A 27,680-nucleotide genomic window follows, 5' to 3' on the forward strand; every position below is an offset into this window, starting at 1 on the left:
AGCAATGGCACTCTAGGGATTCTGGCAGGAGTTTTCCAAGCCCTACCTGGAAAGGCTGAGGATTGCACATGGATGCAGCCCTAATGTACTAATTCCCACGAAGCGTGTCATGGGGAAACCGCTTGTCTACTGTGCGCAACGGAAGTCAGAGAGCAATGGAATCAAAGGGACCAGGATGCAACACCCCTGAGAGATGGCTCTGCTTAAATGCCTCCAGCGAAGGAGAGTCTACCAGCTCCAAAAGAAGCCCTGCTTCACTGTCTTAATGCTGAAATCCACTTGTCTGAAATTTCTTCCCATTATTTCTAGTCCAATTTCTTCCCATTATTTCTAGTCCAATTTCTTCCCATTATTTCTAGTCCAATTTTTTCTAGCAACAGAGAATAAGTCTGCTCCATCTTCAGGTATCTGAAGATTGCTATCAAGTCTTCTCCAGGCATAACATACCCAGCTTTTTCCAGCCCCTTCCTGGTCACCTTTCCCTATGCATGGTTCTGTTTGGCAGCGTCCATAAAATGTGGTGCCCATGACAGAATACAACACTCCACATGCACCACGACTGGATCAGAATAAAATGAAAGTATTAATCATAGAATCATAGAATAGCAGAGTTGGAAGGGGCCTATAAGGCCATCGAGTCCAACCCCCTGCTCAATGCAGGAATCCACCCTAAAGCATCCCTGACAGATGGTTGTCCAGGTGCCTCTTGAAGGGCTCTAGTGTGGGAGAGCCCACAACCTCCCTAGGTAACTGGTTCCATTGTTGTACTGCTCTAACAGTCAGGAAGTTTTTCCTGATGTCCAGCTGGAATCTGGCTTCCTGTAACTTCAGCCTGTTATTCCGTGTCCTGCACTCTGGGAGGATTGAGAAGAGATCCTGGCCCTCCTCTGCGTGACAACCTTTCAAGTATTTGAAGAGTGCTCTCATGTCTCCCCTCAATCTTCTCTTCTCCAGGCTAAACATGCCCAGTTCTTTCAGTCTCTCTTCATAGGGCTTTGTTTCCAGACCCCTGATCATCCTGGTTGCCCTCCTCTGAACACACTCCAGCTTGTCTGCGTCCTTCTTGAATTGTGGAGCCCAGAACTGGACGCAATACTCTAGATGAGGCCTAACCAGGGCCGAATAGAGAGGAACCAGTACCTCACATGATTTGGAAGCTATACTTCTATTAATACAGCCCAAAATAGCATTTGCCTTTCTTGCAGCCATATCGCACTGTTGGCTCATATTCAGCTTGCGATCTACAACAATTCCAAGAGCCTTCTCGTTTGTAGTATTGCTGAGCCAAGTATCCCCCATCTTGTAACTGTGCATTTGGTTTCTATTTCCCAAATGTAGAACTTGCCATTTATCCCTATTAAATTTCATTCTGTTGTTTTCAGCCCAGCACTCCATCCTATCAAGATCACTTTGAAGTTTGTTTCTGTCTTCCAGGGCATTAGCTATCCCACCCAATTTTGTGTCATCTGCAAATTTGATCAGCGTTCCCTGCACCTCCTCATCCAAATCATTAATAAAAATGTTGAAGAGCACTGGGCCCAGGACTGAGCCCTGCGGCACCCCACTTGTTGCCTCTCCCCAGTTTGAGAAGGTTCCATTACTACTCATGCTCTGGACACTATGCTTGTCTTAAGAGGCGGGTACGAAGAATTATTATTATTATTATTATTATTATTATTATTATTATTATTATTATTATTATTATGCAGCCTAAGGCAGCACTAATGAACCTGCGATAAAACGCTTGTCTGATGACGCTCTTGAGCAGAAATGCAAGAGTGTTGCTGTCTTTTGCAGTCCGGTCATTCTTACCCTTCAACACATGAGGTGTGATTTTTTTTTTTTTAAAGTATTTCTTCAGCTCTCAAAATTTGGAACACGCTGCCCAAGGCACACCAATAGCTTCATGGGAATATATATTTATAAAAAGGAGAACTATCTTGGTAACTTTAAAAAAAAAAAGCAGAAAACAAGAAGCCAAGGATGATAAGACTGGAAACAGTCAAGACGTGGAGCCCCTATTTTGCTGCAGGAAGAGAGGGGAGATTAGAGAACAAGCAGTAAAGAATAAGCCAGAAGTGAGTGGTACAGCTGTGGGGGTACACAAAGGTGGTCAGTCTCGAAATGCGAATGGGGGAAGAAGAGAAATGAATCCTGTTTTCCTGGTGCCCCATAAATCCACTCAACTGCATTGTGCTCTACTTTCAGCGTCAAAAGAATTTTTTAAATTTTATATTCTTCTGTCACACAAAATCCGTTTCTTTTTATCTTCCACAACCTGCCTCACCCAATATCAGCCCCCGTCCCCAATGATAAATCCTAAATAATTAAAACGTCATTCACAGACTAAGCCGATGTAAGCCACAGTCATGGTGTGTGCTTTTTTAAAAAAATGGCATCCTGTAAAAATTCTTGCAGGAGTGAGTGTATTGAGGGATATATAATTATATTCCTATCTGTTGAATTCCACCGCCCCTTCTTTTTATAATGCAGATGTCAGGGTTTGGGTTTTTCTTTTGCTTTGCTTTTTTCATTCTTGCAGAGTGTCAAAAAGAACAAAGCCATCTTTTGAGACTTTTTCAGGCCAAAATTAATTCCAAAGGGGTCAGGGCTTTGGGGATTGGGGGGGGGGGGGATGATATGGACCGACAGCTAGCAGGACTCAAGATGATAATGAAAGGGAGACAGAGGCCCTTAAGCTACGTCTGCAAAATTCTATTGATACCAGCTTGAGGGAAGTGAGGGGATTCTGGTGCTGAAGCAGGGTGGGGGGAGAAATGTGACATTGTCCTTATGAGCTCAGTGTCAGAAGAAAACCTTCCTTTTGGAGTACCCCTCCCTGACCCAAGCCTCATAAATTAAAGGAATGCACGCAAGTGACAGGATCCTTCAAACAGACCAAGTGTGAGGATTTTAGAAAGCATCATTAACATGCACTTCTACCAATGTGGTTTGTTTAAGTGAATGTAAAAAATAAATAAACGGATGCCAAATGCAATATGTAGGTTAGAGACCTAGTTCTAGGTGATTATTTTAAAGATCGAGTTCTAGGTTATTATGGCTGCTATAGATTCTTGTGTGGTTTATTATTTTCATAGAATCACAGAACAGTAGAGTTGGAAGGGGCCTCTAAGGCCATTGAGTCCAACTCCCTGCTCAATGCAGGAATCCACCTTAAAGCATGAAAACTCACAATACAGCAGGTTGCAAGTTGCACAGGTAAGATTTGGGCCAGCGGCATCACGCTCTCTGACAATATAATACACCAGCTCTCATTTTATAAATACCTATTTCCTAATTGCTTCGATTTTATTTTAACATTTGGACAAAGAGTAAATATAAAGCTAAAACAGATTCCTGCCCAGAATTCCTGGTTCTACTCCACCTCCAAGCTGACTGTGTCAGATGACGCAAGCCCCTCTCGGTGGCTAGCGTGGTGTTTCTTGCCCTAAATCCATTTTCCTCACCCAAACTCACTTTAAGAACATCAGAAGTGCCCTGATGCCAGATCAGACCAAGGGTCCATCTAGTCCAGCACTCTGTTCACACACTGGCCAACCAACCATCGGCCAGGGACCAACAAGCAGGACCTGGTGCAACAGCACCCTCCCACCCATGTTCCCCAGCAACGGGTGCACATAGGCTTACTGTCTGGAATACTGGAGATAGCACACAACCATCAGTGCTAGTAGCCATTGATCACCTTTGACTCCAGGAATTTATCCTTTTAAAGCCATCCAAATTGGTGGCCATCACTTTTTTGTGACGGATTTCCCCCTCACTGTGGATTCAGTGCAGTTTAGCAGTCTGTGAGGCCTCAGCTGACTTCAGCACCGGCTGGTGGAAGCGGCGCTGATTGGCCAAAGGGGAAATTGTGTGGGGTACGGGTGGGGTGAGAACAGAGGGCTAAACATGGCTACCCAGAAGTAACTCATTGCCTTCCATTGCACTTTGCCGAGGCAGGAGTGGGGAGGGGAAATAGCCCTGCTACTTTGAAACTGCGCTGTTGCAAACGTGTGCTCAATCGCTGCCTTTCGACTCTTCACTGCAGTTGTACACTGAGGGCCACTCCTCACAACGCAGGGAGAGATTGGGCCACGAGGGTGGATGTTTGTATGCCTACTCAGAAGCAACTCCTCCTCCATTTCACTTTACGAGCATGTGAGCGAGAGGAGCGAGAGGAGGAAGTCTGTTGTCAAAAAGCTTCGCAGCTACGATGCAGCACAGCTAAGTGATGGTGTTGTTGTTTATTCGTTCATTCGCTTCCGACTCTTCGTGACTTCATGGACCAGCCCACGCCAGAGCTTTCTGTCGGCTGTCGCCACCCCTAGCTCCCCCAAGGTCAAGTCTGGTGGTGCCTGTTTATTCGAAGCTGCATAAGTGTGTGAAAGCATGCTTTCACTGTTATGGAGTTGAGCAGCAGCAGAAGAAAAATACTTTCAGAGCCAGTGTGGTGTAGTGGCTAAAGTGTCAGGCTGGGAGTTGGGAGATCCAGGTTCTAGTCCCCACTTGGCCATGGAAACCCACTGGGTGACTTTGGGCCAGTCACAGACTTTCAGCCCAACCCACCTCACAGGGTTGTTGTTGTGAGGATAAAATGGAGGGGAGGAGGATTATGTACACCCCCTTGGGTTTCTTGGAGGAAAAAAGGCGGGCTATAAATGCAATAATAAATAATAAATAAAATGAGTCACTACTTGCTGCACATTACGGCCATGTAACCGATTCTGCCAAGTTTCGGGGTACCATATACCCCGTTCAATCCTGCCCATGTATTTTGGAGGTTCTTGCTTCGCAACTGCAATGCTGCAATCTGGAAGAGGAGATCAGCAGTGAAAGCGGCATCATGCAGACAGCCCCTAAATAAATCTTGCTCCTATTCTGTTGGGGAGGGGTTAATTCTTCCCTCTGTGCTACCAGAAAAGATAAAGAAAGAAGTAGCAAGATCATACCAGACTTTGACTGACTTTGAAGATGGGGGTGGGGTGGGGGGATGGGATGTTTTAGAGGCTCTCAATGCATTAGCTATGTGCCTTTTTGAGCTGCTGAATGGCCGGGGGTGGGGGGGGGCAGGGAGAGAAACCCACAGATCCCCCTTGCCAAAGGGCTATTACTCGGACAAACGAGGCGAGATCAGAGAAGCACAAAGGAGGTTGCTAAGAAGTCAAGTATGGATCCCCACAGAGCAGAGGGAGGTCTGCAGCTGGTAGGTCAGAGGTTGGAACATTATAGACATCGGTTTCCAAAAATTCCCATGAAGCTTCACTGCAGAAGTCTGTCCCTTCTGATTTCTCATGTACGAATACCGATAAAAGCGCTGCAAAATGAAAGCGTCCTTTATGTTCCACCCCCGGCCGACATTAATGCAATAAAACAAATTGGGATAATTACGCTCCGTTCCAGAGCCGTAATGGCAAAAGGGGGGAAGACGTGGCTGTCAATTAAAGCTGCTAACTACAAGCCATTTGGTTTCAAAAACAGGAACGCAACAAATCCTAGGTTTTACGACATGACATCTAAACATGGCTTTTGGGGCTGAAGAGCCAAAACTCTGTTCTTCAAAGCAACATTTTGGGATCCAGAGGACTCCTCTTCTTCCTTAACTCATCAGATCTCCATCCGTTCCAGCAACTGGTTGGTGCCAAAACACCCACATTATGAAGCTGCACACAAGAACATGGAACATAAAGTGGGTGTGTGTGTGTGTCAAAACTCTTTCAGTCTTAAGGGTAATTATTGGGGGCTACATAACAAAACAGGCTGGGAGCAAAATACCAAAAATACCAGCCTATTTTAGCTTAAAGCTTTTACTGCCAGTAACTAAACCTTAGGAGAGATGTTTCAAACTGTTAGAATTGGCGTGGCGGAGAGGAGAGACAAAAGCCAGGAAACCCCAAAACGGTTAGAAATCTGGCGGGGGGGGGGGGGCAGGGAGTGGGAATTACTTGATGACATGGAGAAGGGCAGGTGGCCATGTGGGAAATCCCGTAGGGCCATACTGGTCGCTCAGGGAGGCAGGATTGGGCCCACCCTTGACAGAAAGAAGCACACAAAAAACGTATTAAATTGTTTTTGAAGTAAGAGTCAGTGCGTAACTTTGAAGGACCCGTCCACAGGCTGCAAAATGTAGAGGCATCCAATACTAACAGGGAATTCAATTCTCAACGTACGGAGCGTTAAGTAGCCCAAATAGCATAATCCATGCCGAAGTCGGAGGAATCGCTCCATCCCATACGTGTACATTTGATGTCTTTGTTCCTAAATGCGAGCTTTATATTTGCCGATGAAGATGCTTTTGTGTCTTGATTCAAACATTTACGGCGGAGAGCCAGTGTGGCGTAATGGTTACAGTGTTGGACTGGGAGTCGGGAGATCCAGGTTCTAATCCCCACTCGGCCATGGAAACCCACTGGGTGACTTTGGGCCAGTCCCAGACTCTCAGCCCAACCTACCTCACAGGGTTGTTGTTGTTGTGAGGACAAAATGGAAAAGAGGGGGGTTATGGATACTGCCTTGGGTTCCTTGGAGGAAAAATGGTGGGATATACATGCAACAAATAAGTAATAAATAAATACATAAATAACGTGAAAGGATGCAACATCTGCACAACTTTTGTTATCGTTATTGTTAGGTTGTAGCTGCCAAATATATCCACATTATGAATCTGAGAATATGTATAATTCACAGTGAGATACCTTCTCTCTTTTTTAAAAACTTAAATAATAATAAAAAAAGACCTGAGGTTTTGGCCATAGAGAGACTCATAATTCTCCAGGTGTACTCAAGACAGAATTCTCAGTGAAACACATGACGCCCCAGGAGTCTCTTTGGATGTCTCACTTGTTGATATACAAGTAGCAGGGAAAAGATGGAAAGGTCATTAAAGGAGGATCTTAATCCGGGCCAACATGGGTCAGTGATTGATGGCACCTCCGACATCGCAGTGCCCAAGCATGTGCACAAATCCCTTCTGGACTAGGATAACGAGGCTGACAGGCCCCCGGCAAAGCAAGTTTAATGCGCGAAACCGTTTCCTCCCAGACCACACGCACACCTGTTGCGGCACTGCCTGCAGTCAAGGTGTGAATGCCGGTTGAGGCTAGGATGGTGGAGGAATCCGTCCGGGGGCAGGAGGGGACGCTCCCCCGCCCCAGTCTGTATCGAGTCGGGACAGCTCCTGGATTTTAAGGTTCTTGTGTGTTTTTGTTGTTATTTTTACTTTTTCTTAAGATCACTATTTACCCAAATTGCGGCTGCAACTGGCATAATTTTTTGCAGATTTCGGCCATCGTTGGCAAAAATTGCAGCTGTCATATGTGCAATTTGCACAAAATGAAGCACATTAAAGCCAAAATTTGTGCAAATGCGAATTTCAAGAAGGAAAAACAGCCGAGGATGTTCCTGGATTTCAGGGTAAAATCCCACAGCTCGCAAATGCAAGCCAAGCAGGGGGCTACGGAGGAATCTGGTGATCCCAAAAAGGAACGGATTTCCCCACAACGGCCATCGCTAGTTGAGTCATGGACAAAGTGGAATCAGTGCCGGCTCCGAGTTTTTAAGGACCGTTGAGTGAAACACCCACAATAGCCCTCCTCCCCCACAGGGTCTACTTTCTTAACCGGCCTTGTTCCTGGCTCTCTGTCTCATCACTGATGCCTCTTTTTTGCTTATTTATTTATTATTTATTTATTTAAAATATTTATATCCCGCCCTATTTCAGTAAGATCTCAGGGCGGCATACAGATAAAAACATACAGTATAAAACAATAAATATACACACTTAAAAACGAATTAAACCATAATCCTTGAGAGGCATTGAGAGGTATCAATAAGCCAGTGAGCTGGTAGGCAGAGGCATGTATTGCTCCTGTGCACAACCAAGGTTGCCTGGGCCACCGAAGAGGCGGGTGAACAAGGAAGCCCGGAGGATGGCAACAAGGGAGAGGGCCTTTTCGGTGGTGGCCCCCCAACTGTGGAATGATCTCCCTGATGAGGCTCGCCTGGCGCCAACACTGCTATCTTTCAGGCGCCAGGTCAAGACTTTTCTCTTCTCCCAGGCATTTAACAGCATTTAACAACGCTAAGTTTGTTTTTTAACAGACCCCAGAACTGTTGTTTTTAAATGGATACTGTTGTTTTTATACTGTTGTTTTTAAGTTTCTGGTTATTTTTAAGTTTTGTATAGTTTTTTTTTAATGTTTACTGTTTTTAAGTTTTGTAAACTGCCCAGAGAGCTTCAGCTATGGGGCGGTATATAAATGTAATAAATAAATAAATAAATAAATAAATAAATAAGGAGATTACAAGGGTGAGGAGCAGCAGAAAGTCCAGGGGTTTTGTTTTTTTTACCACTGGGCCCCTGCTGGGGTGTGGGCCCTAGGCAGGTGCTCAGGCATGCCTCCCCGTGGTGCTGGTCCCAAAAGGAATGGTTAGCAGGGATGACAATATTTTGAGTCTGTCCACATCGTGAAAGTGCACATCACCAGCAGCGTACAGAGATTTCTTTTTAAAACTCCTGCAGATATTAGGCCTTGATCTCATAGTCTTCTCTTTTAACCTCATCATATTATTCTGTTTGTATGTGGGCTTTGTTTGTTTATTCTTTTGTAAACCGCTTCAGGATTTTTTTCAAACGCAAAGAACATGAGAAGTGCCCTGATGCTGGATCAGACCGAGGGTCCATCTAGTTCAGCACTCTGTTCACCCAGCGGCCAACCAGCTGTCAACCAGGGACCAATAAAGCAGGACACGGTGCAACAGCACTCTCCTACCCATGTTCCCCAGCAGCTGGTGCACACAGACTTACTGCCTCGGATACTGGAGGTAGTATGTAAATATTGCTAAATAAATAAATAAATAAATAACCATGTCTCTCTTATGATTTGATTATGCTGACCCTTCTTTATAAAACTACATTTAGAATACTTTGCAAAATTCCTCTGAGCATACAAAGAGTGTTTTCTCCCACCAGCTGGTTACTGTAGCCTCTCCGCAACACATTTATAGCTAGACTTCCTTGCAAGGCAAAAGGCGCATTTCCCACGCAGGCAGAGCCCCCACACCTCTCTTTTCAATAAATAAATAAATAAGAACTGCCTCTACCTCCCACTAGCATTCTGAAAACACTCGAGTAATTATTATTTAGCTTTAAAAGCTCATAACTTGAGGCACTACTGCTAAACTTTGTATTCTGTACCGGGACTATACCCACTTGATTTCACTAGTGATTTTGACTGGCCCCTCTGTAAAGACCGCATTCTGACAATATGATGTTGATTACATTTATATCCCTCCTTTCCCCCCCCCCTTGCAAGGAATCAAAGGTGGCATACATGGTCCTCATTCTCCTCCTCCTCTTCGTTTTAGTAGCATTTAACGATACATATACGGAAGGCTTTCTTTTATAGAATGTGTATTATTATTTTTGCCCTCACATGCTAGCCTCTGAGTCAGAGCGGTGTTATTTCCAACAAGAGGAACCTACAACAAGATCTTGCGCCATGGAGGGCTCTTGTTCAGGACTCCAGGTAGCCATGCCCTCTTCTGGGACACTCCATTACATGGTTTTCCGCTTTTCCCCTCCAACGACCAGTCAACGTTCTGCGCCCACTGAGCATTCTCAATCTGTACTGGGCTGTTTTGCTCTCCACCACCATGCTAAGGCTTATTTCCCCCTAAAGATCATAGAATCATAGAACCATAGAATAGTAGAGTCAGAAGGGGCCTATAAGGCCATCGAGTCCAACCCCCTGCTCCATGCAGGAATTTATTTATTTCATTTATTTTCAATATTTGTATTCCATCCAACAGCAGTGTACTTTGGGCAGCTTACAGCAATAAAACATTAAAGTACAATAAAAATTAACAATTGAACAATATTAAGCCATTTTTGTACTTCTGCAAGACTTTGGGTTTCTTATGTTTTGTCTACATAAGAATAGGCACTTGGAGAATGAATTTGCTATTAGTATATAGGAGCAGGATATAGATTTTCTAATGTAGAAGCGAGTTGCCCAAAGACAGCTAGAAAATCCATGGCAGACCAATCAGGTTCAAGTTCGACTCTTTAAATACAAGAGGAGTTATTAGGAGAAAGACCCTACAACAAGATTGCTATCTAGCCTTCCCCAACTTTGTGCCTTCCAGATGTTTTCGACTACAACTCTCAGCATTCTTGCTGACTGGCCATGGTGACCGGGGGGGGGGGGGGGGCTGATGTGAGTCTTAAAACATTTGGAGGGTACCAGATTGGGAAAGGCTGTGTATATTATAAAGATATATCCACATACATATAAAAGTGGAATTTGTTATTAAGAGCAGAGGTGTTTTGCTTTTCTCTGTATTTATTGGCTGCCAGTCCAGGTCCAGGCCTGATTCAAAGTGCTGGTATTAACATGTAAAGCCCTAAACGGCTTGGGGCCAGGCTATCTGAAGGAACACCTCCTCCCATATGTACCTGCCCGGACCTTTCTCCATGAGCCCCTGCCAAAGGAAGTGAGGCTGGTGGCTACCAGGAGGAGGGCCTTCTCTGCGGTGGCACCCCGGTTGTGGAATGAGCCCCCTAAGGAGGTTCGCCTGGCACCAACACTATATTCTTTTAGACACCAGGTGAAGACCTTTTTATTCTCTCAGCATTTAAACAGTCTATAAATTAATTTTAATGTGGCTGTTTTAAATCTGTATTTTAAATTTGTATTTCTGCACTGCTGCTGTTTTTTCCCTGGTTGTGCTTTTATATTGTATTTCGTATCATGTTTTTATACTGTTGTTTTATACTTTGAATATTTTTCATTTTTGTGAACCACCCAGAGAGCTTCAGCCATTGGGCAGTATGGAAATGTAATAAATAAATAAATACATTTAAAACAACTCTCTCTCTCTCTCTCTCTCTCTCTCTCTCTCTCTCTCTCACACACACACACACACACACACTCACACACACACACACACATTTTTAGACTTTCCAGTCACAAAGGTAGGCTTAGAACCCCTGCATACTGCTTCACAGTACTTGGGTGAGTAGGAATGGAAGAAACTGTCCATTTCACGTTTTCTCACTTTCTCACTTTCTCACTTTCCCTTGTCTTGTTTGGTTTATCTCAAACTTTGAGAATTGTTCATTAAAGTTTGCATAAACACTTAAAAACATCTTTTGTGGCCATTTCTCCTAATGTGTGCATTTTTGCATGCATTCTGGCCTAAGAGAGACATGCTTTTGCAAGCTATCTTCTTAATACAATGCATTCTTCAATGTTATTTTCACTAACATACGCATCTTTGGTGGGGCTTCCTTGACCCTCCCCCAGGAAAATAGTAGAACATGCAAACTGACATCAAATCTGCAAGATTTGGCTTTGCTTGCAACGCGATTTGGATTAGCAGGGAGGGCACAGAATTTTAATTTGATTTTTGCCCTGTTAGATAAAAGGATAGCAATATGACACTACTGGGAGACCAATCTGAAAATAAACCAGAACTGGCTGATTCTCATTTGTTGCCTTGAGAGCAATTACTCAGCAGGCAGGCAAGCCTTTGCTTCCCCCCCCCCACTTTCAAAAATAATTTTAGATGATTAAACTTCGGCTGTATGTAGCAGGTGCAGAGTTGTCTCATGCCCGAGGGGTTCCTTGCTGCTAGAAGCATAAAGCAAGGGGAGTCTTGATTCGTTTCGCAGACCATGAAGCCTTGCAGTTCCTCTTGGGAGGACGCGGTGTCATCTCAGGGGCAATGGGAGGAGCTTACTGGGTCAAGCCCCCCCCCCCATGCAACAATCTGGATTATGGGAGGGAGAAATTGGGAGATGGACAGCACGGATGAAGATGGAGGAGATTATTTTTTCTGTCTCGTTTTAGTCAACATTGTTGGATACAGAACACGAGGGAGAATCACGGAAACTGAGGGAGTTCGGAAGCGACCCTGAAGTTCCCATTTTCATTCAAGCATGGCTAGACGGAAAATCCTCAACCCCTTTTCAAGCGAGAATGCTGAAATGAGTAGCTTCGCTCGCAGGGCAGTTCAAACATTTGCCCAAAGTCAGCAACGCATTCTGTTGGGGCGATGGAAGGACCCACACCACCGCAGTACTAGAACGTTGCACAGATATTAAGAGCGATGCTGCAGCTGCTAAGGTTTACGCTTTGCAGGGCCGAGTTCTCATCCATCGAAATGCCAAGGAATGACTGTCTTACCAAAATTGTTTTTAGATTTCTGTTTCACTTATTAGGAAAAGCAGATGGCGACAATCTACCAATGCACAACAACACTTGTTAATGGCAGAAACAACCAAGAGTTGAGATCTCACGTCAATCAATCCATTAGCATTCAGTTAGAAGAGATGAAAAGAAAGCGTCTGTCCCCCTGCCCCAGTCCACCTCATTCATTAGATGTGCACCCAAAGATTTGTTAGCTTCAAATCAATATAAGAAACAGACCCTGTTCAGACGACACATGAAGCCACGGCGGTTAAGCATGGTGTTAAAAGGGGGTTGGATAAATTCCTGGAGGCAAAGGCTACCAATGGCTACTAGCCCTGATGGTTGTGTGCTATCTCCAGTATCCGAGGCAGTAAGCCTGTGTGCACCAGTTGCTGGGGAACATGGGCGGGAGGATGCTGTTGCACCATGTCCTGCTTTGTTGGTCCCTGGCTGACGGCTGGCTGGCCACTGTGTGAAGAGTGCTGGGCTTGAGGACCCTCGGTCTGATCCAGCATCAGGGCGCTTCTGATGTTCTTAAGCATTTTGAGCTAAACATTATGGCTTAGCATGCCGCTAACTATGGTAGCTACATAACCACGGTTTATTCACACTCACTAACCATTTGCTGCTACAGGGTTACCGGCCTAACCATGGCTTAGCATATACTGTATTTCGAAAATGTGTTTTTAACCTGTTGGATGTTTTTTGTGGTTTTAATTTTTGTGAACCGCCAAGAGAGCTTCGGCTATTGGGCGGTATAAAAATGTAATAAATAAATAAATAAATAAATAAATAAATAAATAAAATAAATTAGCATATTATCTGAACAGGCCCATATAGGCCTCCATCCTCCCCAGGGGCTCTTAAGCCTCACTGCCTTCCTTGAACCTGCAGTTCCAGCTTCCAAAGATCTCTTGTCTATTTACATCACACCACCTCTCCTGTCCCAAACCCTTGCAGAGTACAGCCGCACTTGTCTTACACGTCCCTTAAAATAACATCTGCACCGTTTGACAATGTTTGATTGCTGAACTTGTTCCCTGAGCAGTCAGAACGTTTACAACATTCAGTAGTATCACAGCATACACATACCTATCTCAGTTTCACCAACAGCCAGAAATAACAGCAGTAGAACCAAATGTGTGGTTTTGTTTTGTAATTTCATGGAAGTTGTCCTTCCTGGAGGCTTTTCGTATTTGCCATGGACAGACAGACAGGCAACTACTTAGAAGTATTCCATAACTAACTTGGAGTCGACACACCTTAGAACAGTTGTCTATCTTTAGCAAAGTTAAGAACGTAAGAGACCAAGTTAAGAAAATTAGGCAAAGGCAGCATAAAGGCTGGCTCCAGTTGGACTACCCCACCCCGCCCCGCCGAATGAGTAAGGAAGCAGGGCCAGCCCTGCTGTTAGTCTACTTAATTTTTTCCTCCTCCCTCCCTGTTCCTTTTTCCTTGCGTGTCATGTCTTTTAAATTGTAAGCCTGTGGGAGCCTTTTTTTTTTTTTTGCTGATTGATCGTAAGCCTTTCTGGGAGCCTTTTCTTTTGGCTAAGGAATGAGATAAAAATACAAGAAAGAAAGAAAGAAAGAAAGAAAGAAAGAAAGAAAGAAAGAACATTATACTAGATCACATTATTTGTCCATCTAGCCCAATATTGTCTATACCGTGTAGTAGCAACTCTTCAGAGTTTCAGACAATGGTTTTCCCCAGCACTGCCTGGAGATGCCGAGGATTGAACCTGAGAACTTCTGCATGCAAAGCAGGTGAGCTCTAATCCCTTCTCAAACAGCCTGGATTACCCCATTGATAGTGCCCACTGGGAGGGTCCATTCCAGACTGTGTAGCCCATACAGTCAACTTACCACACCAGTGTCCTGGGGTCACAGAATCATAGAATAGTAGAGTTGGAAGGAGGCTATAAGGCTATCGAGTCCAACCCCCTGCTCAATGAAGGAACGCACCTTAAGGCATCCCTGACAGATGGCTGTCCAACTGCCTCTTGAAGGCCTCTAGTGTGGGAGAGCCCACAACCTCCCTAGGTCATGGGTTCCATTCTCATACTGCTCTAACAGGCAGGAAGTTTTTCCTGATGTCCAGCCGGAATCTGGCTTCTGTAACTTGAGCCCATTATTCCGTGTCCTGCACTCTGGGAGGATCGAGAAGAGATCCTGGCCCTCCTCTGTGTGACAACCTTTCAAGACTTTGAAGAGTGCTCTCATGTCTCCCCTCAACCTTCTCTTCTCCAGGCTAAACATGCCCAGTTCTTTCAGTCTCTCTTCATAGGGCTTTGTTTCCAGACCCCTGATCATCCTCATTGCCCTCTTCTGAACCCCTCCAGAAGTGCTTGGCCTGTGTTTGCTTCCTGTTTCTGCTGCCTGACCTCAACAGCACTTCAAACACAATTTCCAAGAGGACTGAAAGCTTGGGTGCCAGACAAAACACATTAATTACGGACACTCCCTCTGGCTGGAGTAGGAATGACAGTAGTTAGCTGTATATGCAAACCTGTATTGGTTTCAGCCTTCCAAACAAGTCCCCAGAAATTACCATCTTATCAAAAAGATTTACTAAATATACATATTTGGGGGTGGAGGCAAAAGGGGAAAAAATTAAGACATAAATACATATGCACACACATACACAATTTTTGTAAAGCTTGTCTGCCTGATCACCTGAAAATAGTTTTTATGCACCACAGGCAACCAGGAAATTGACTATTTATAAACCTGGTTTATACCTGCAGCAAACAAATGCAAAATCAAACTATATCAACATGAAATGAAACTTAATTCACTTACCGCTCCAAGCATGATTCTGAAAATAAGCCATCGATAACCCCAGATGACTATGCGGGAAGGAGGCGTGTGTTTGGGCAGTGGGGAAAGCGTCCAGAAGGGGCAGAGGAATATCGCTAAAAAACCCGTTTCCAGAAGCTGAGATTCCCACCCTAGAGAGACATAATAAAGTACACATTAGCTTTCTGCAGAACTAAGGGACATCTTCAACAGCGATATGCACGTTTATGGGAAGACGTCCTCTGATGTGTTCAGAGATCTCTATGGATCACAAATCTAACTTGAGAGGCTTAGCAGGATTGTTCATATGGGAATATGACAGGATGCTACCATGAGGTGCCTATGACAGATGACAGCCCTCACTGGAGGGTTATACATGCAGTGGTGTAATTATGAATGCACACATGCATTCATAATTTAACTGGAATAATATTTCCCTGGAACATGCTTTATATACTTTCCAGCCGTACCAAAGCAGCTGGGTTATCTGATGACATGAAAGAGATACAATTCCATGCAACTTCATGCAAATTGCAATATTTGCATTCTATTTCCCGTCCAGCTCCAACAAAACACACACAAATATCGAAATGATTCTTAAGAAAAGAAGTTCAGGTTTGGGGGGTGGACACAAAGGAGTTGACAGACTAACTTAGGACTTTGTGACTGGTTCTTATTCCATCAGTCATTGTAGGTGTGCTGGTATTAATAAGCTAAGAGAGCTACCCAACTAAATGTTAAACCTGGCTTTTGCTCCCAGCCATGTTATGATTCTCCTCATACAACACATTTTCTCTTTCTTCCATCCCAACAACACGCAAAAGAAGCTCACTCCTGCTCCTTTCTGTCCGCCTTCCAAAGCTACTTTCATGGCGTCGTGATTCGGCATTGGATTATGAATCCTTTTACAATCTGCACAAAAAATTATATGCAATTTTCTGTATATTTTTAATCTGCATTTTATATGTATTGCCCCCTCCCCCAAACCTAAGCATTTTTGGCTCTTTTTAGTAAATGCTTGCATTTTGCTCATTGAATAAAGCATTTTGAACACTTTCCCCAAATATGTGCATTTTTGTGGGCATTTTTTAAGTGTGCCTTTTTTTTATGATCATGCAAACTTTGAAAATGTATGGATTTCTGTGGCAAACTGCACGCTGGTTCATGTTTAGGTTCTGGAAATGTGAATTCGGTAAGTTTGTGTTGAAATGCGAACTAGACTAATTTCTCATCCATCAGGACCTCCTGGGCAGGAACCGTGGGCCATGACACCGTTTTCAAAGGAAGCATTCTACACTGTGTTTCCTTCGTTGTATATAAAAGGAGGCAGAGGCCAATCAAGTATTTCTGCCCTGGTGAGAAGGAGCAAACCTAACCTATCCCATAACTGTCTCTAGTCCTTAAACATCTCACAAAGAACAGCTGTAAAATACCTGCTCAGGTTTTCCAGTAGTAACTTAACACCAAACCATTACTGGTAAAGTGTAAACTCTACATCGACAGGGACATGTTCACCAATAGTTTCTGCAGTGCTTACTAATTCTTATATAGCAAACGGCTTCACGATGTCTATTTAGATCTAGCCAAGTGGTCTATAAATTGTCTACCGCTTTCTACATATGTTTTTTTAAGAAGTCATGAGTACATGAAAGTAGGATAATATGCAAACATAAGACAGTCTGATATAAACAAGTGCACCCTTGCAAAATTCCACACTGTGGCTGAGTTGGAGTGTTCCTCTTAATGACAGTGACTTTCTTCCCAATTTATTCATGCTGGACATAATTGTAGTGTATAATATTTGTTTGATGCACTAAGTCAGCTTTTCCCAAATTCCTGACAGCTGAGAAACATGGAATTCTGCGCAGCCTCACCATTATTAGCTGTCGTTGTTTTCAATCTTAAGGCATTTTTATTTCAACCTGCATTGTCTTAATTATCGTGCTTTGGATTAATTTAAACTGTTCATTTTGTGGTTTAAAACTGATCATTTTTTTATTTTGTCATGTTTTGTTAAACTTAGGGCTATGCTGGCCTGAAAGACAGTTTAGTAAACTTTTAATAAAATATAACATATTGCCATTTGAATTAAAATTGGAGACATGCCTCATTCTTTTTTGTTGTTGTTTATTCGTTCAGTCGTTTCCGACTCTTCGTGACTTCATGGACCAGCCCACGCCAGAGCTTTCTGTCGGCTGTCGCCACCCCCAGCTTCCCCAAGGTCGAGTCTGTCACCTCCAGAATATCATCCATCCATCTTGCCCTTGGTCGGCCCCTCTTCCTTTTGCCTTCCACTTTCCCTAACATCAGCCTCTTCTCCAGAGTGTCCTGTCTTCTCATTATGTGGCCAAAGTCCTTCAGTTTTGCCTTTAATACCATTCCCTCAAGTGAGCAGTCTGGCTTTATTTCCTGGAGTATGGACTGATTTGATCTTCTTGCAGTCCAAGGCACTCTCAGAATTTTCCTCCAACACCACAGTTCAAAAACATCTATCTTCCTTCGATCAGCTTTCCTTATGGTCCTGCTCTCGCAGCCATAGGTTACTACGGGGAATACCATTGCTTTAACTATGCGGACCTTTGTTGTCAGTGTGGTGTCTCTGCTCTGAACTATTTTATTATCAAGATTTGTCATTGCTCTCCTCCCAAGAAGTAAACGTCTTCTGATTTCCTGGCTGCAGTCAGCGTCTGCAGTAATCTTTGCGCCCAGAAATACAAAGTCTGTCACTGCCTCCACGTTTTCTCCCTCTATTTGCCAGTTACCAATCAAGCTGGTTGCCATAATCTTGGTTTTTTTGAGGTTTAACTGCAACCCGGCTTTTGCACTTTCTTCTTTCACCTTCGTCAAAAGGCTCCTCAGCTCCTCCTCGCTTTCAGCCATCAAAGTGGTGTCATCTGCATATCCGAGGTTGTTCATGTTTCTTCCTGCGATTTTAACTCCAGCCTTGGATTCGTCAAGCCCAGCACGTCGCATGATGTGTTCTGCATATCATTCTTATATCCCCCTAAATGTTACATGAACTCTAAGTAGAAAACCTACTAGCTGTCCTCAGAGTCCACTGTCTGTGTCTCTGCATGAATTATTTACTGGAACATGCCTGCATTTATTGGGAAATAGTTTGGCGGGGGGGAGCTTAGAACAGGGACTCATCCAGACATGCAAGAGAGAGGGTGACACAGGGCAAGATTGAGTGAATGACCCAGATAATAACTGATACAGAGACATGGCAGAATTGCTCGGACCCAGCTGACTGGATGACGGCCAAGCCAGAGCAGTAAATCATACAGAGATGCAGCAGGCAGACTCCAGTGGGTGCAGGGAGGCTCACAGAAACCTTTATTTATTTATTTATTTATCATGGGATCCACTAGCAGGTGTCTCACAGCACCTTAAGTGTGCCCTGCTGGCATACATCTTAGGAATTACTAGCTTAAGTAATTAAAGGGTGGATGAATTACTGAAAGGTTGAAGATTTCAATTTCATGATGATCATTTGTTGAGTAAACCATTTGAGGAAAGAAAGAAAGAGATGAATGGAGTCCAACCACCCCCACTAACTCTCCTTCCTTTTTTTTTTTTTTTTGTTCCCATAACTAGAGACCCAACAATTCCCTTCAATTAAAACTTAATGACTGTTTTACCTTTTGTGATTGAGCTTTGATTTGAAAAGAGAGAGAGGGAGGGAGAGAGAATTCTCATTTTATCTGCACACATCCTGTGGTTTCCAGGAGATCACACTTACTGCCAAAGCCAGCACTTCGGTGGAGGGCAGAACTACCTCCAGCTGCACTAGCAGCTGCATCAGAAAAGCAACGGAGACGACAGAGTTTGAAAGGTTAATTGTTCCTGACGGCGGCCACAAATAGCAGTTACTGGCTCTGAACTGGCACCCAAAGGGTAGTATATCTCGGTCAATTCAGCCGACACAAGAATCCCAGTGTTATCGGGGCTTTCTCATGCTAATGATCACAACCCTCTTCCAGAAACACAACTGCACATGCTGAATCTGCAGCCGCAAATTTATTACCCCCCCCCCACTCCTCAATAGAAGCCCTGCAGGGGACATCCAGCCTGCTCCATCCTGGTCCCCCGGCCCTTTCCAAGCACACGTTGCCCCAGACACATTCCTGGCTGCCTGAGCCCCAGTTGCCACGTTCTCTTTGCATAGTGAACACGTGTGTGTTTAACACATGTGTAATATAGTAAAGGGATACACAGCACTCAGAGCTGAGGTCCAAAAGATGTTGCTTTACACTGAATCAGGCCCTTGGTCCATCTAGCCCAGTATTGTGGACACTGACTGGCAGCCGCTCTCTGGGTTTCAGGCAGGAGTTTTTTCCAGCCCTATCTGGAGATGCTGGGAATCAAACCTGGGATCTTCTGCGCGCAAAGCAGGGACTGTGCCATTAAGCTACAGTGTTTTATTCACTGAGCAATCAGCAAGCACCCAGGGCCATGAAAGGCACACATAGCACTCTGCACTAGGGATGTGCTCCGCTTCTAATCGGACCGGCGAATTAGAAGCGGAGCGGGGGGCTTCGCCTGCCCTTAAGGCGGAGGCGAAGAGGATTGGGGGGCCGGCGGAGCGTGGCGAAGAGGATCGAGGTGAAGGTGGATCCTTCGCCTCGATCCGGAGCTCCGCCGGAAAAGTAAGTGGGGTTTACCGGGCCCTGCCGCTGTCCGGTAAACCCCCCCCCCGGCCCTCCTCTCCCTTACCTGCCTCCGTCCGCGGTCCGTCGGCGTCTTCAATTGAGCCCGCGGTTCAACCGTCCGCTTGCGGCCCAGACTTCCTGGTTGAACCGCGGGCTCAATTGAAGACGCCGACGGACCGCGGACGGAGGCAGGTAAGGCCACCCCTCCCCCTTGGTCCCTTACCGGGCTATGCCGCAGTCGCCGCATGGGCGGCGATGGCGGCAGGGCCCGGTAAACCTCCCGCCCTCCTCTCCCGGCCTTACCTGGTGCCACTCCCCTCCACTGCGGAGCTCCGATTCGGAGCCGGAGCTCCGCGGCGAAGAGGAGCGGAGTATGGGCGGAGCGGCGCGGAGCGGAGCGGGCCGACCCGAAATTTTTGGATCGGCCCGCGGGGCGGAGCGGGGGGTCCGTGCACACCCCTACTCTGCACTTTCTAACAGCATTCACACCTGCATAACAGAGAACGGATAAAGAATAAAGTGCAATGTTAAAACACATTTAAAACATTCTCTCTCTCTTGCTCGCAAACACTCGCCAAAAATCAAAAGTAAAACCAGCATTAAACGACACATCTATTACAGGTTTTTTTGGCTATCACAATTTACACTTCAATCCTATACACAGTTTCCTGGGAGTTCAGTGGGGCATACTTTTGAATCATAGAATAGTAGAGTTGGAAGGGGCCTCTAAGGCCATCGAGTCCAACCCCCCGCTCAATGCAGGAATCCACCTCAATGCACCCCTGAGTAGGGGATGCATTGGATTGCACTCTAAGCGAGCAAGATGAGAGGTTTAAATCAAGGGTGGGCAACTTGTGGCCCTCCAGATGTTTTGGTCTACAACTTCCATCATTGTGCACTATCAGCTATGCTGGGTAGGGCTGATGGGGGTTGTAAGAAAAAACATCTGGAGGGCAACTAGTTGCCCACCTGTTTTAAATTGTAGGTTTGCTTCTTTTTGTTGTAAATTGCAGTGGACAATATCACTCTCCACCCACCACCCCAAAATGGAGTCAGACCTGGTGCACCCTTCATAAGAACATCAGAAGAGCCCTGCTGGATCAGACCAAGGGTCCATCTAGTCAGCACTCTGCCCACACAATGGCCAACCAGCCGTTCACCGGGGACCCACAAGCAGGATATGGATGAAAAAGCAACTTCCTGCCCATGTTCCCCAGCAACTGGTGTATATAGGCTTACTACCACTGATAGTGGAAAGAGAAGCGATTGGCCAGTGCCTGAGCCACAGTGACCTTTCAACAAGGTTTTTTAAAAAAAACCTTTGGATTGGCAAACTGAGAAGAGATGTGTGTCATAGGACATCTCCCCAGAATCCAGGCACTTGTGAACAATACATGCTCGAAAAACTGTTGGCAATGGGAGAAAAAGCAGCAATGGGGTATCAAAATAAGTACAGGAAAGTTCCATTACTGGGCACATTACATATTTTCTGATAGCAACTAGAACTTCTTGAAGGCCTCCAATGAGGAAGGCTTAGGCAATTGGTTCCATCACCAACAGTGAAGGCCGGTGGCTGTGATGTGAGTGGGGCAGTGAATCCACCCTGGGTTTCCTTCAGAACCAGTCAGAACTTTAATGGAACTAGCCAAGATGCGAAGCTGGTGGTCCGACTGACGTTGCAGCCACCAGCCTCCATTGATCATTAAACTGCTCTTATTTATAATAGGATGTTTATTTTGAAGTCCAACCAAAATCTGCCCTCCTCTAAGATCTAACATCTAGTCTCTAACATCTAGTCTTACCTTCTTGGCCAGCAGAAAACAAACCTTTGCCCTTCAGGTATTTGAAGAGGGCTATGTGATCTGAAGGGTCACACAGAGGAGGGCCAGGATCTCTTCTTGATCCTCCCAGAGTGCAGGACACGGAATAACGGGTTCAAGTTAAAGGAAGCCAGATTCCAGCTGGACATCAGGAAAAACTTCCTGACTGTTAGAGCAGTACGACAATGGAATCAGTTACCTAGGGAAGTTGTGGGCTCTCCCACACTAGAGGCCTTCAAGAGGCAGCTGGACAACCATCTGTTAGGGATGCTTGAGGGTGGATTCCTGCATTGAGCAGGGGGTTGGACTCGATGGCCTTGTAGGTCCCTTCCAACTCTGCTATTCTATGATTCTATGATCATTTTGCCCCGTTCAGTTTTCTCTTCTCCAGGCGAAACTTAACCAGCCCCTTCAATCCTTTTCATAACCCTAACCGCCTCCACTCCACTCCTCTGAAGCCCTTCCAGTCTATTCATATCCTTCTTAAACTCTTCTACCCAGAACTGAACGCAGCACTCGGCATGGGGTCTGATTAATGTGGAATAAAGTAGAAGCATTTCTCCTTCTAACTTGGAAACTGTGCTTCTGTTATTGCAGCCTAAAATTGCACTAGCCTTCTTTTCCTTTCGTTTTTCTTTTTTTGCACCCCCCACACACTGCTGACTCATGCTCAGCTTGTCACAAGAAGAAACACCCCTTTTAACACCTTCTGGAAGAGGATTTGAAGAACCCCTTACAGTGTAGCCGAAAAGACCACCACGAGTCACTAAAAGAGAGCAGCCCGGAAGAGAAAAATGAATGATGCCTCCAAACACGTGCAGAGCGCCTCGCTGTCCTTACTGATTAACAGCAAGCTGCTCTTCGTCTTGGAGATCACGGGAGAAGGCTTTCCCGTCAAAGAGTGCAATGTTGCATTTTATGGCTGTGGAAATGAGGTGTGTGGGGGGGGAGGTCCCTCCGTGGCTTCCAAAACCACAAGACCACACAGGATGTTCCTTCTCCTTCCCAGTGGTTTTTGTATCTTGCTTTCTAGCCTGTAAGCTGCAGGCCCTTGCATTTTTAATTTGTACCTAGCACAACCACAATAGGCATTTTATTATCGCTATTGTTGCAATTGGGCAGGTGAGGAGACAATGCCAAACCCAAGATGAGAATAGGGGGTGAATAGAGGGTGGGGGTAGATTCAGCATGTTGTCCCACGTGCCAGAATGCCTAACGGCCTGGAATTCCCTATATGGAAACGCATCAACCGTTTCGGGCGAAGCGAGTCTCTAACCAGAATGCTGATTCCCTGTTGCACCTGCTTGGCTCCTTTCAGAGCTGAAATCCTGGCACTGCCGACTTCTGGGGTTGGTTCCAACATCACAATCCCATTTTAAAACAGGCCAGAATTTATTGTGAAGGTTGGGGGGGGGGATAGTTCCATCCTGCAGCTGGAAAGGGGGGGGGCAAGAATCTTGATGAGCCAGGCAAGAGTAAACAGAGCTCACCCAGCTGTTTAAAAAAGAAAAATAAATCTTAAATTACCCAGTGACACCAGCAACAGCTGAGACAGTGATCAACAGCGTTTAACAGCCAGTGCAATCCAGAGGGGTGTGTGTGTGTGTGTGTGTGTGCAAAGATAACCTGTTTCCAAAAACGTATTTAAAAAAATACCCAGCACACTGTACACTTGGCTAAAAAATCACTTTCCATCCTTAGTAAAGAAGGCAAGCTTTGGTGTCATCCTATAGCTGCAAATTCATCCCCAAATTTCAAGGTCAGAAAGAGAAGCATTATTCCCACAAGTAACCTGTTTAATTAAAGCACAAACAACCACCTTGCATCAAAACATACAGGGTGCAGAATCAATCTCTTCGCAACACTGACACATAGAATCATAGAATAGTAGAGTTGGAAGGGGCCTATAAGGCCATCGAGTCCAACCCCCTGCTCAATGCAGGAATCCACCTTAAAGCATCCCTGACAGATGGTTGTCCAGCTGCCTCTTGAAGGCCTCTAGCATGGGAGAGCCCACCACCTCCCTAGGTCATTGCTTCCATGGTCGTACTGCTCTAATCGTCAGGAAGTTTTTCCTTATGTCCAGACAGAATCTGGCTTCCTGTAACTTGAGCCCGTTATTCCGTGTCCTGTACTCTGGGAGGATCGAGAAGAGATCCTGGCCCTCCTCTGTGTGACAACCTTTCGAATCTTTGAAGAGTGCTGTCATGTCTCCCCTCAATTTTCTCTTCTCCAGGCTAAACATGCCCAGTTCTTTCAGTCTCTCTTCATAGGGCTTTGTTTCCAAACCCCTAATCACCCTGGTTGCCCTCCTCTGAACACGCTCCAGCTTGTCTGCATCCTTCTTGAACTGCGGAGCCCAGAACTGGACACAATACTCAAGATGAGGCCTAACCAGTGCTGAATAAAGAGGAACCAATACCTCACTTGATTTGGAAGCTATACTTCTATTAATGCAGCCCAAAATAGCATTTGCTTTTTTTGCAGCTACATCACATTGTTGGCTCATATTCAGCTTGTGATCTACAACAATTCCAAGATCTTTCTCGTTTGTAGTATTGCTGAGCCAAGTATCCCCCATCTTGTAACTGTGCCTTTGGTTTCTTTTTCCTAGGTGTAGGACTTGGCATTTGTCCCTATTAAATTTCATTCTGTTGTTTTCAGCCCAGCACTCCAGTCTATCAAGATCACTTTGATTAGCTATCCCACCCAATTTGGTGTCATCTGCAAATTTGAGAACACAAAATTGGGTGGGATAGCTAATACCCTGGAAGACAGAAGCAAACTTCAAAGTGATCTTGATAGGCTGCCCGGACCCTAAGGTCATCTTCAGGGGTCCTTCTCCGTGAGCTCCTGCCAAAGGAAGTGAGGCAGGTGGCTACCAGGAGGAGGGCCTTCTCTGCTGTGGCACCCCGGCTGTGGAATGAGCTCCCTAAGGAGGTTCACTTGGCACCTACATTATATGCTTTTAGACGCCAGGTGAAGACCTTTTTATTCTCCCAGCATTTTAACAATCTATAAATTTTAAATAACATGGTTTTAAATTTGTAATTTTGCATTGCTGCTGTTTTTATCTGGTTGAGCTTTTATATTGTATTTTATATTATGGTTTTATACTGTTGTTTTATACTTTGAATGCTTTTAATTTTTGTGAACCGCCCAGAGAGCTTCGGCTATTGGGCGGTATAGAAATGTAATAAATAAATAAATAAATACCATGAGGCAGAGAGTGGTGGTGGCAGCTGCCAGGGGCAAATTTTGGAGGCCATTAAAGAATGGCAGGTGGCCAGTAGTCTACACTGTACTGTGGTTGGGAAGATGAAACCTCCAATTCTGATTGGCTGAGCTGGGGCGGTGGCACAGAATGAAGTTGTCACGGACTGGCAATGCCCTGCCCCGTGACTGAAAAGGGGAGCAGGCGAAACAGGGTCTGCCCCTTTCCAAGCACACGTCGTTGCCCCAGACACATTCCTGGCTGCCTGAGCCCCAGCTGCCATGTTCTCTTTTCATAGCCAACTGTTTTGTATGAAGCCAGGCAGTTTTTTGACAGCAGATTTAATGTATTGATTCAGCATGAGAAGGCCACCATTTGGATTTTCTATTTCGGACACCAAGCATTTGAAGCCAACATTGTTAAAGGCAACCTAACTGGGCCAACTATCCACATGTAGCAGTCTTGGTCCTCTGCCATGGCCCAGGACTGAGAGGCCCTGGAGACAGAGGTTCCCAGTGGCAGTGACTCTGCAGGGGAGTCAGAACCAGTTTCTGGTCCTTCGCAAATGGGTCCTTCCATCTAGAACCCTGCACCTCATCCACTTGACTCCTGAGAGGTGCTGCTGTCCTCTGACTCCACCAGTGATCAGGGATGCTGTCAGGGCTCCTTCCATGTCCAAGACTCCCTGAGCAACTCCTTAAGGATGTCTTTTGTCTTCCCCTTCCCAGTAAAGTGGGGTTTTGGCTGAAGATGTGGAGTGATAGGCACACCAGACACTTGAGGCTTAACACCACAGTTTACTAGTATATTAAAACAACCAAGTTACAAGTATATGTATTTTGTCAATAGAGCTGAATGACAGAAAGGCATTAAAAAACATTGCAAAAGCGCAGAATCTTTTCCCCCAGCTGCATTTAAGTTTTTCCAGCTGCTTCTTCCTCATGCTCTCGTCTTTTCCTGGTCCCTCTGGCTGGGTCTCTCCTCCCTTTTTATACCCTCTTCCTTCAAAACAGAAAGTACTGTTTAAACCTGAGGAAATGAAATTGCACGGTGAAATGAAACTACTCCTCTCAGTATGTGACCTCCCAGCAGAATAACCCCTGGCCTCTAAGGCTTGACCTTATTATTTTGCCTCAGTAGGACTCAAGCATTCCCCAAACAGCTCACCATTCCCTAGACCCTCACCAGGTTGGGGAGGCAACTCTAGGCCTATCTTAAATGTAAGATTGCTCTCCACAGTCCTGAATCTCAGTCCAAAGTCCTTGAGCCAGTTGCTGCAGTTCTGTCCGGGGTACTGAATCAGTTCTCCAGACCTACTTCAGCCACCTGACGTAGCCTGTGCCCCACTGGATACCTGTGGCTCTGATGTCAGTGGGGCAAGGGATCCAGTGGGGTGGAAGCACCTTGGATAGCTCCTTTAGAGTTCTGAGTGGTTGTGACCCAGAGCAGATTCACTGCCTCACTGACATCGGAGCCACCACCCTCCATGGCTGTACCTCTCGCTTGGGTCATCACCTAGTAGAGATGATGAAATATGTAATGGAATAGGACATCCTCATTGGGCTGGATTTGGGATGGGGGGAGTTGCCCCCCTTAGAGTTCCACCCCCCCCAAAGATGCTTCTCTCATTTTTAAATCAGGGAATCCCTGCAGCATACCAATATTTCTAGCTGATGTATCTCAGTGGCCCCATTTTGGCTATTCAGCTGTTGTAACTCATCACCTGACTTTGCTATTTGAATGTACAAGCATTCACCATCCCAATGCCCTCCGGATGCATTGCACTACAATTCCCACCATCCCTGGACAGCATGCCCTATAGCCATGCTGGCTGGGAATGATGGGGACTGTAGTCCAACACAGCTGGAGGCCACCAGGATGGGGAAAGCTACCACAAGACGTAGCGTTGGCCACCAATTTGGATGGCTTTAAAAGGGGGTTGGATAAATTCCTGGAGGAGAAGGCTATCAATGCCTATTAGCCCTGATGTTTACGTGCTACCTCGAGTTTCCGAGGCAGTAAGCCTGTGTGCACCAGTTGCTGGGGAACACGGTTGGGAGGGTGCTGTTACACTTGTGCCCTGCTGGTGGGTTCCTGGTCAACAGCTGGTTGGCCACTGTGTGAACAGAGTGCTGGACTAGATGGACCCTTGGTCTGACCAGCAGGGCAGTTCTTATGTTCTTAAACTGGTACTACATAAGCTTTGCATGTACAGGTCCACAGGTTCCAAACTTCATGTCTCGGGATTGCAGGGAGGAAGTCTAGGAAAGACCTGGAAGAGCAACAGCCCATCAGAGCACACAGTACTGGGCTATACAGACCCATTATATGATTCCGCCATCAGCAGCTACTTTTATTCTCCCATTACTGATCCCCTCTTTTTAAAAAAGGAAAGAAGAAAACTGTTCCTATCACTGATAAAACAAAACCCAAAAGAATCACACCTCAAGGTGCTGGTCTGAATATCAGCTGCGGCCAGTGGAGCAAAGTGGACCAGTCAAGCATTGGCAAATAGATTTACCATGAAAATTAGACCTCTGCCATCTTGACAGGGTAAGGCAAGAGAAGTCCCACTTAAGATTCGGCGGCGTTTGGGGCCTTTTGCAAACGAAAAACCGCGACCCCCCCCCCCACAACATTTAGACTGGGGAAGGGTTCCACTTCCGGACGGTGCTCCAAACAGCTCCCCTCACTCCCTGGCTCCTGCCCCACTGCCAACGGCCCCGGCTGCATACTGATACTTCTGGGAACGAAAGGGTTGCATTGTTGACCCACCTGCTCCCGTTTTCTTCAGTTGGATTTCGTCAAGTTTCAGCAGCTGCACGGGCAGGACAATGAGCGCTACTGTTATCTCGGCGAGGGGAATGGATGCAATTTAAGATGGAATAAAATTAAAAATGGCACAGATTTCAACGGCTGCACTCGCCTCACACGTGTTCAGAACGTTCGGTACGTGCGCCTAACTGGGTGCAGAAAAATAAGCCCATTTGCATCTACCCCCT

The 27,680-nt window shown here is 45.6% G+C and overlaps 1 protein-coding gene across 1 annotated transcript in view; it reads right to left on the bottom strand.

Moving 5' to 3' along the window:
• Window positions 1-27,680, bottom strand: part of LMF1 (lipase maturation factor 1) — a 258,971-nt gene that overhangs the window by 162,570 nt on the left and 68,721 nt on the right. The window contains exon 4 of the mRNA XM_063143557.1: window positions 14,996-15,144. Coding sequence (XP_062999627.1) covers window positions 14,996-15,144 — 149 coding nt within the window. The remainder of the gene's footprint in view (window positions 1-14,995; window positions 15,145-27,680) is intronic.

Source organism: Elgaria multicarinata, chromosome 17 (genome assembly GCF_023053635.1).
Source record: "Elgaria multicarinata webbii isolate HBS135686 ecotype San Diego chromosome 17, rElgMul1.1.pri, whole genome shotgun sequence".
NCBI classification, from domain to species: Eukaryota; Metazoa; Chordata; class Lepidosauria; order Squamata; family Anguidae; genus Elgaria; species Elgaria multicarinata.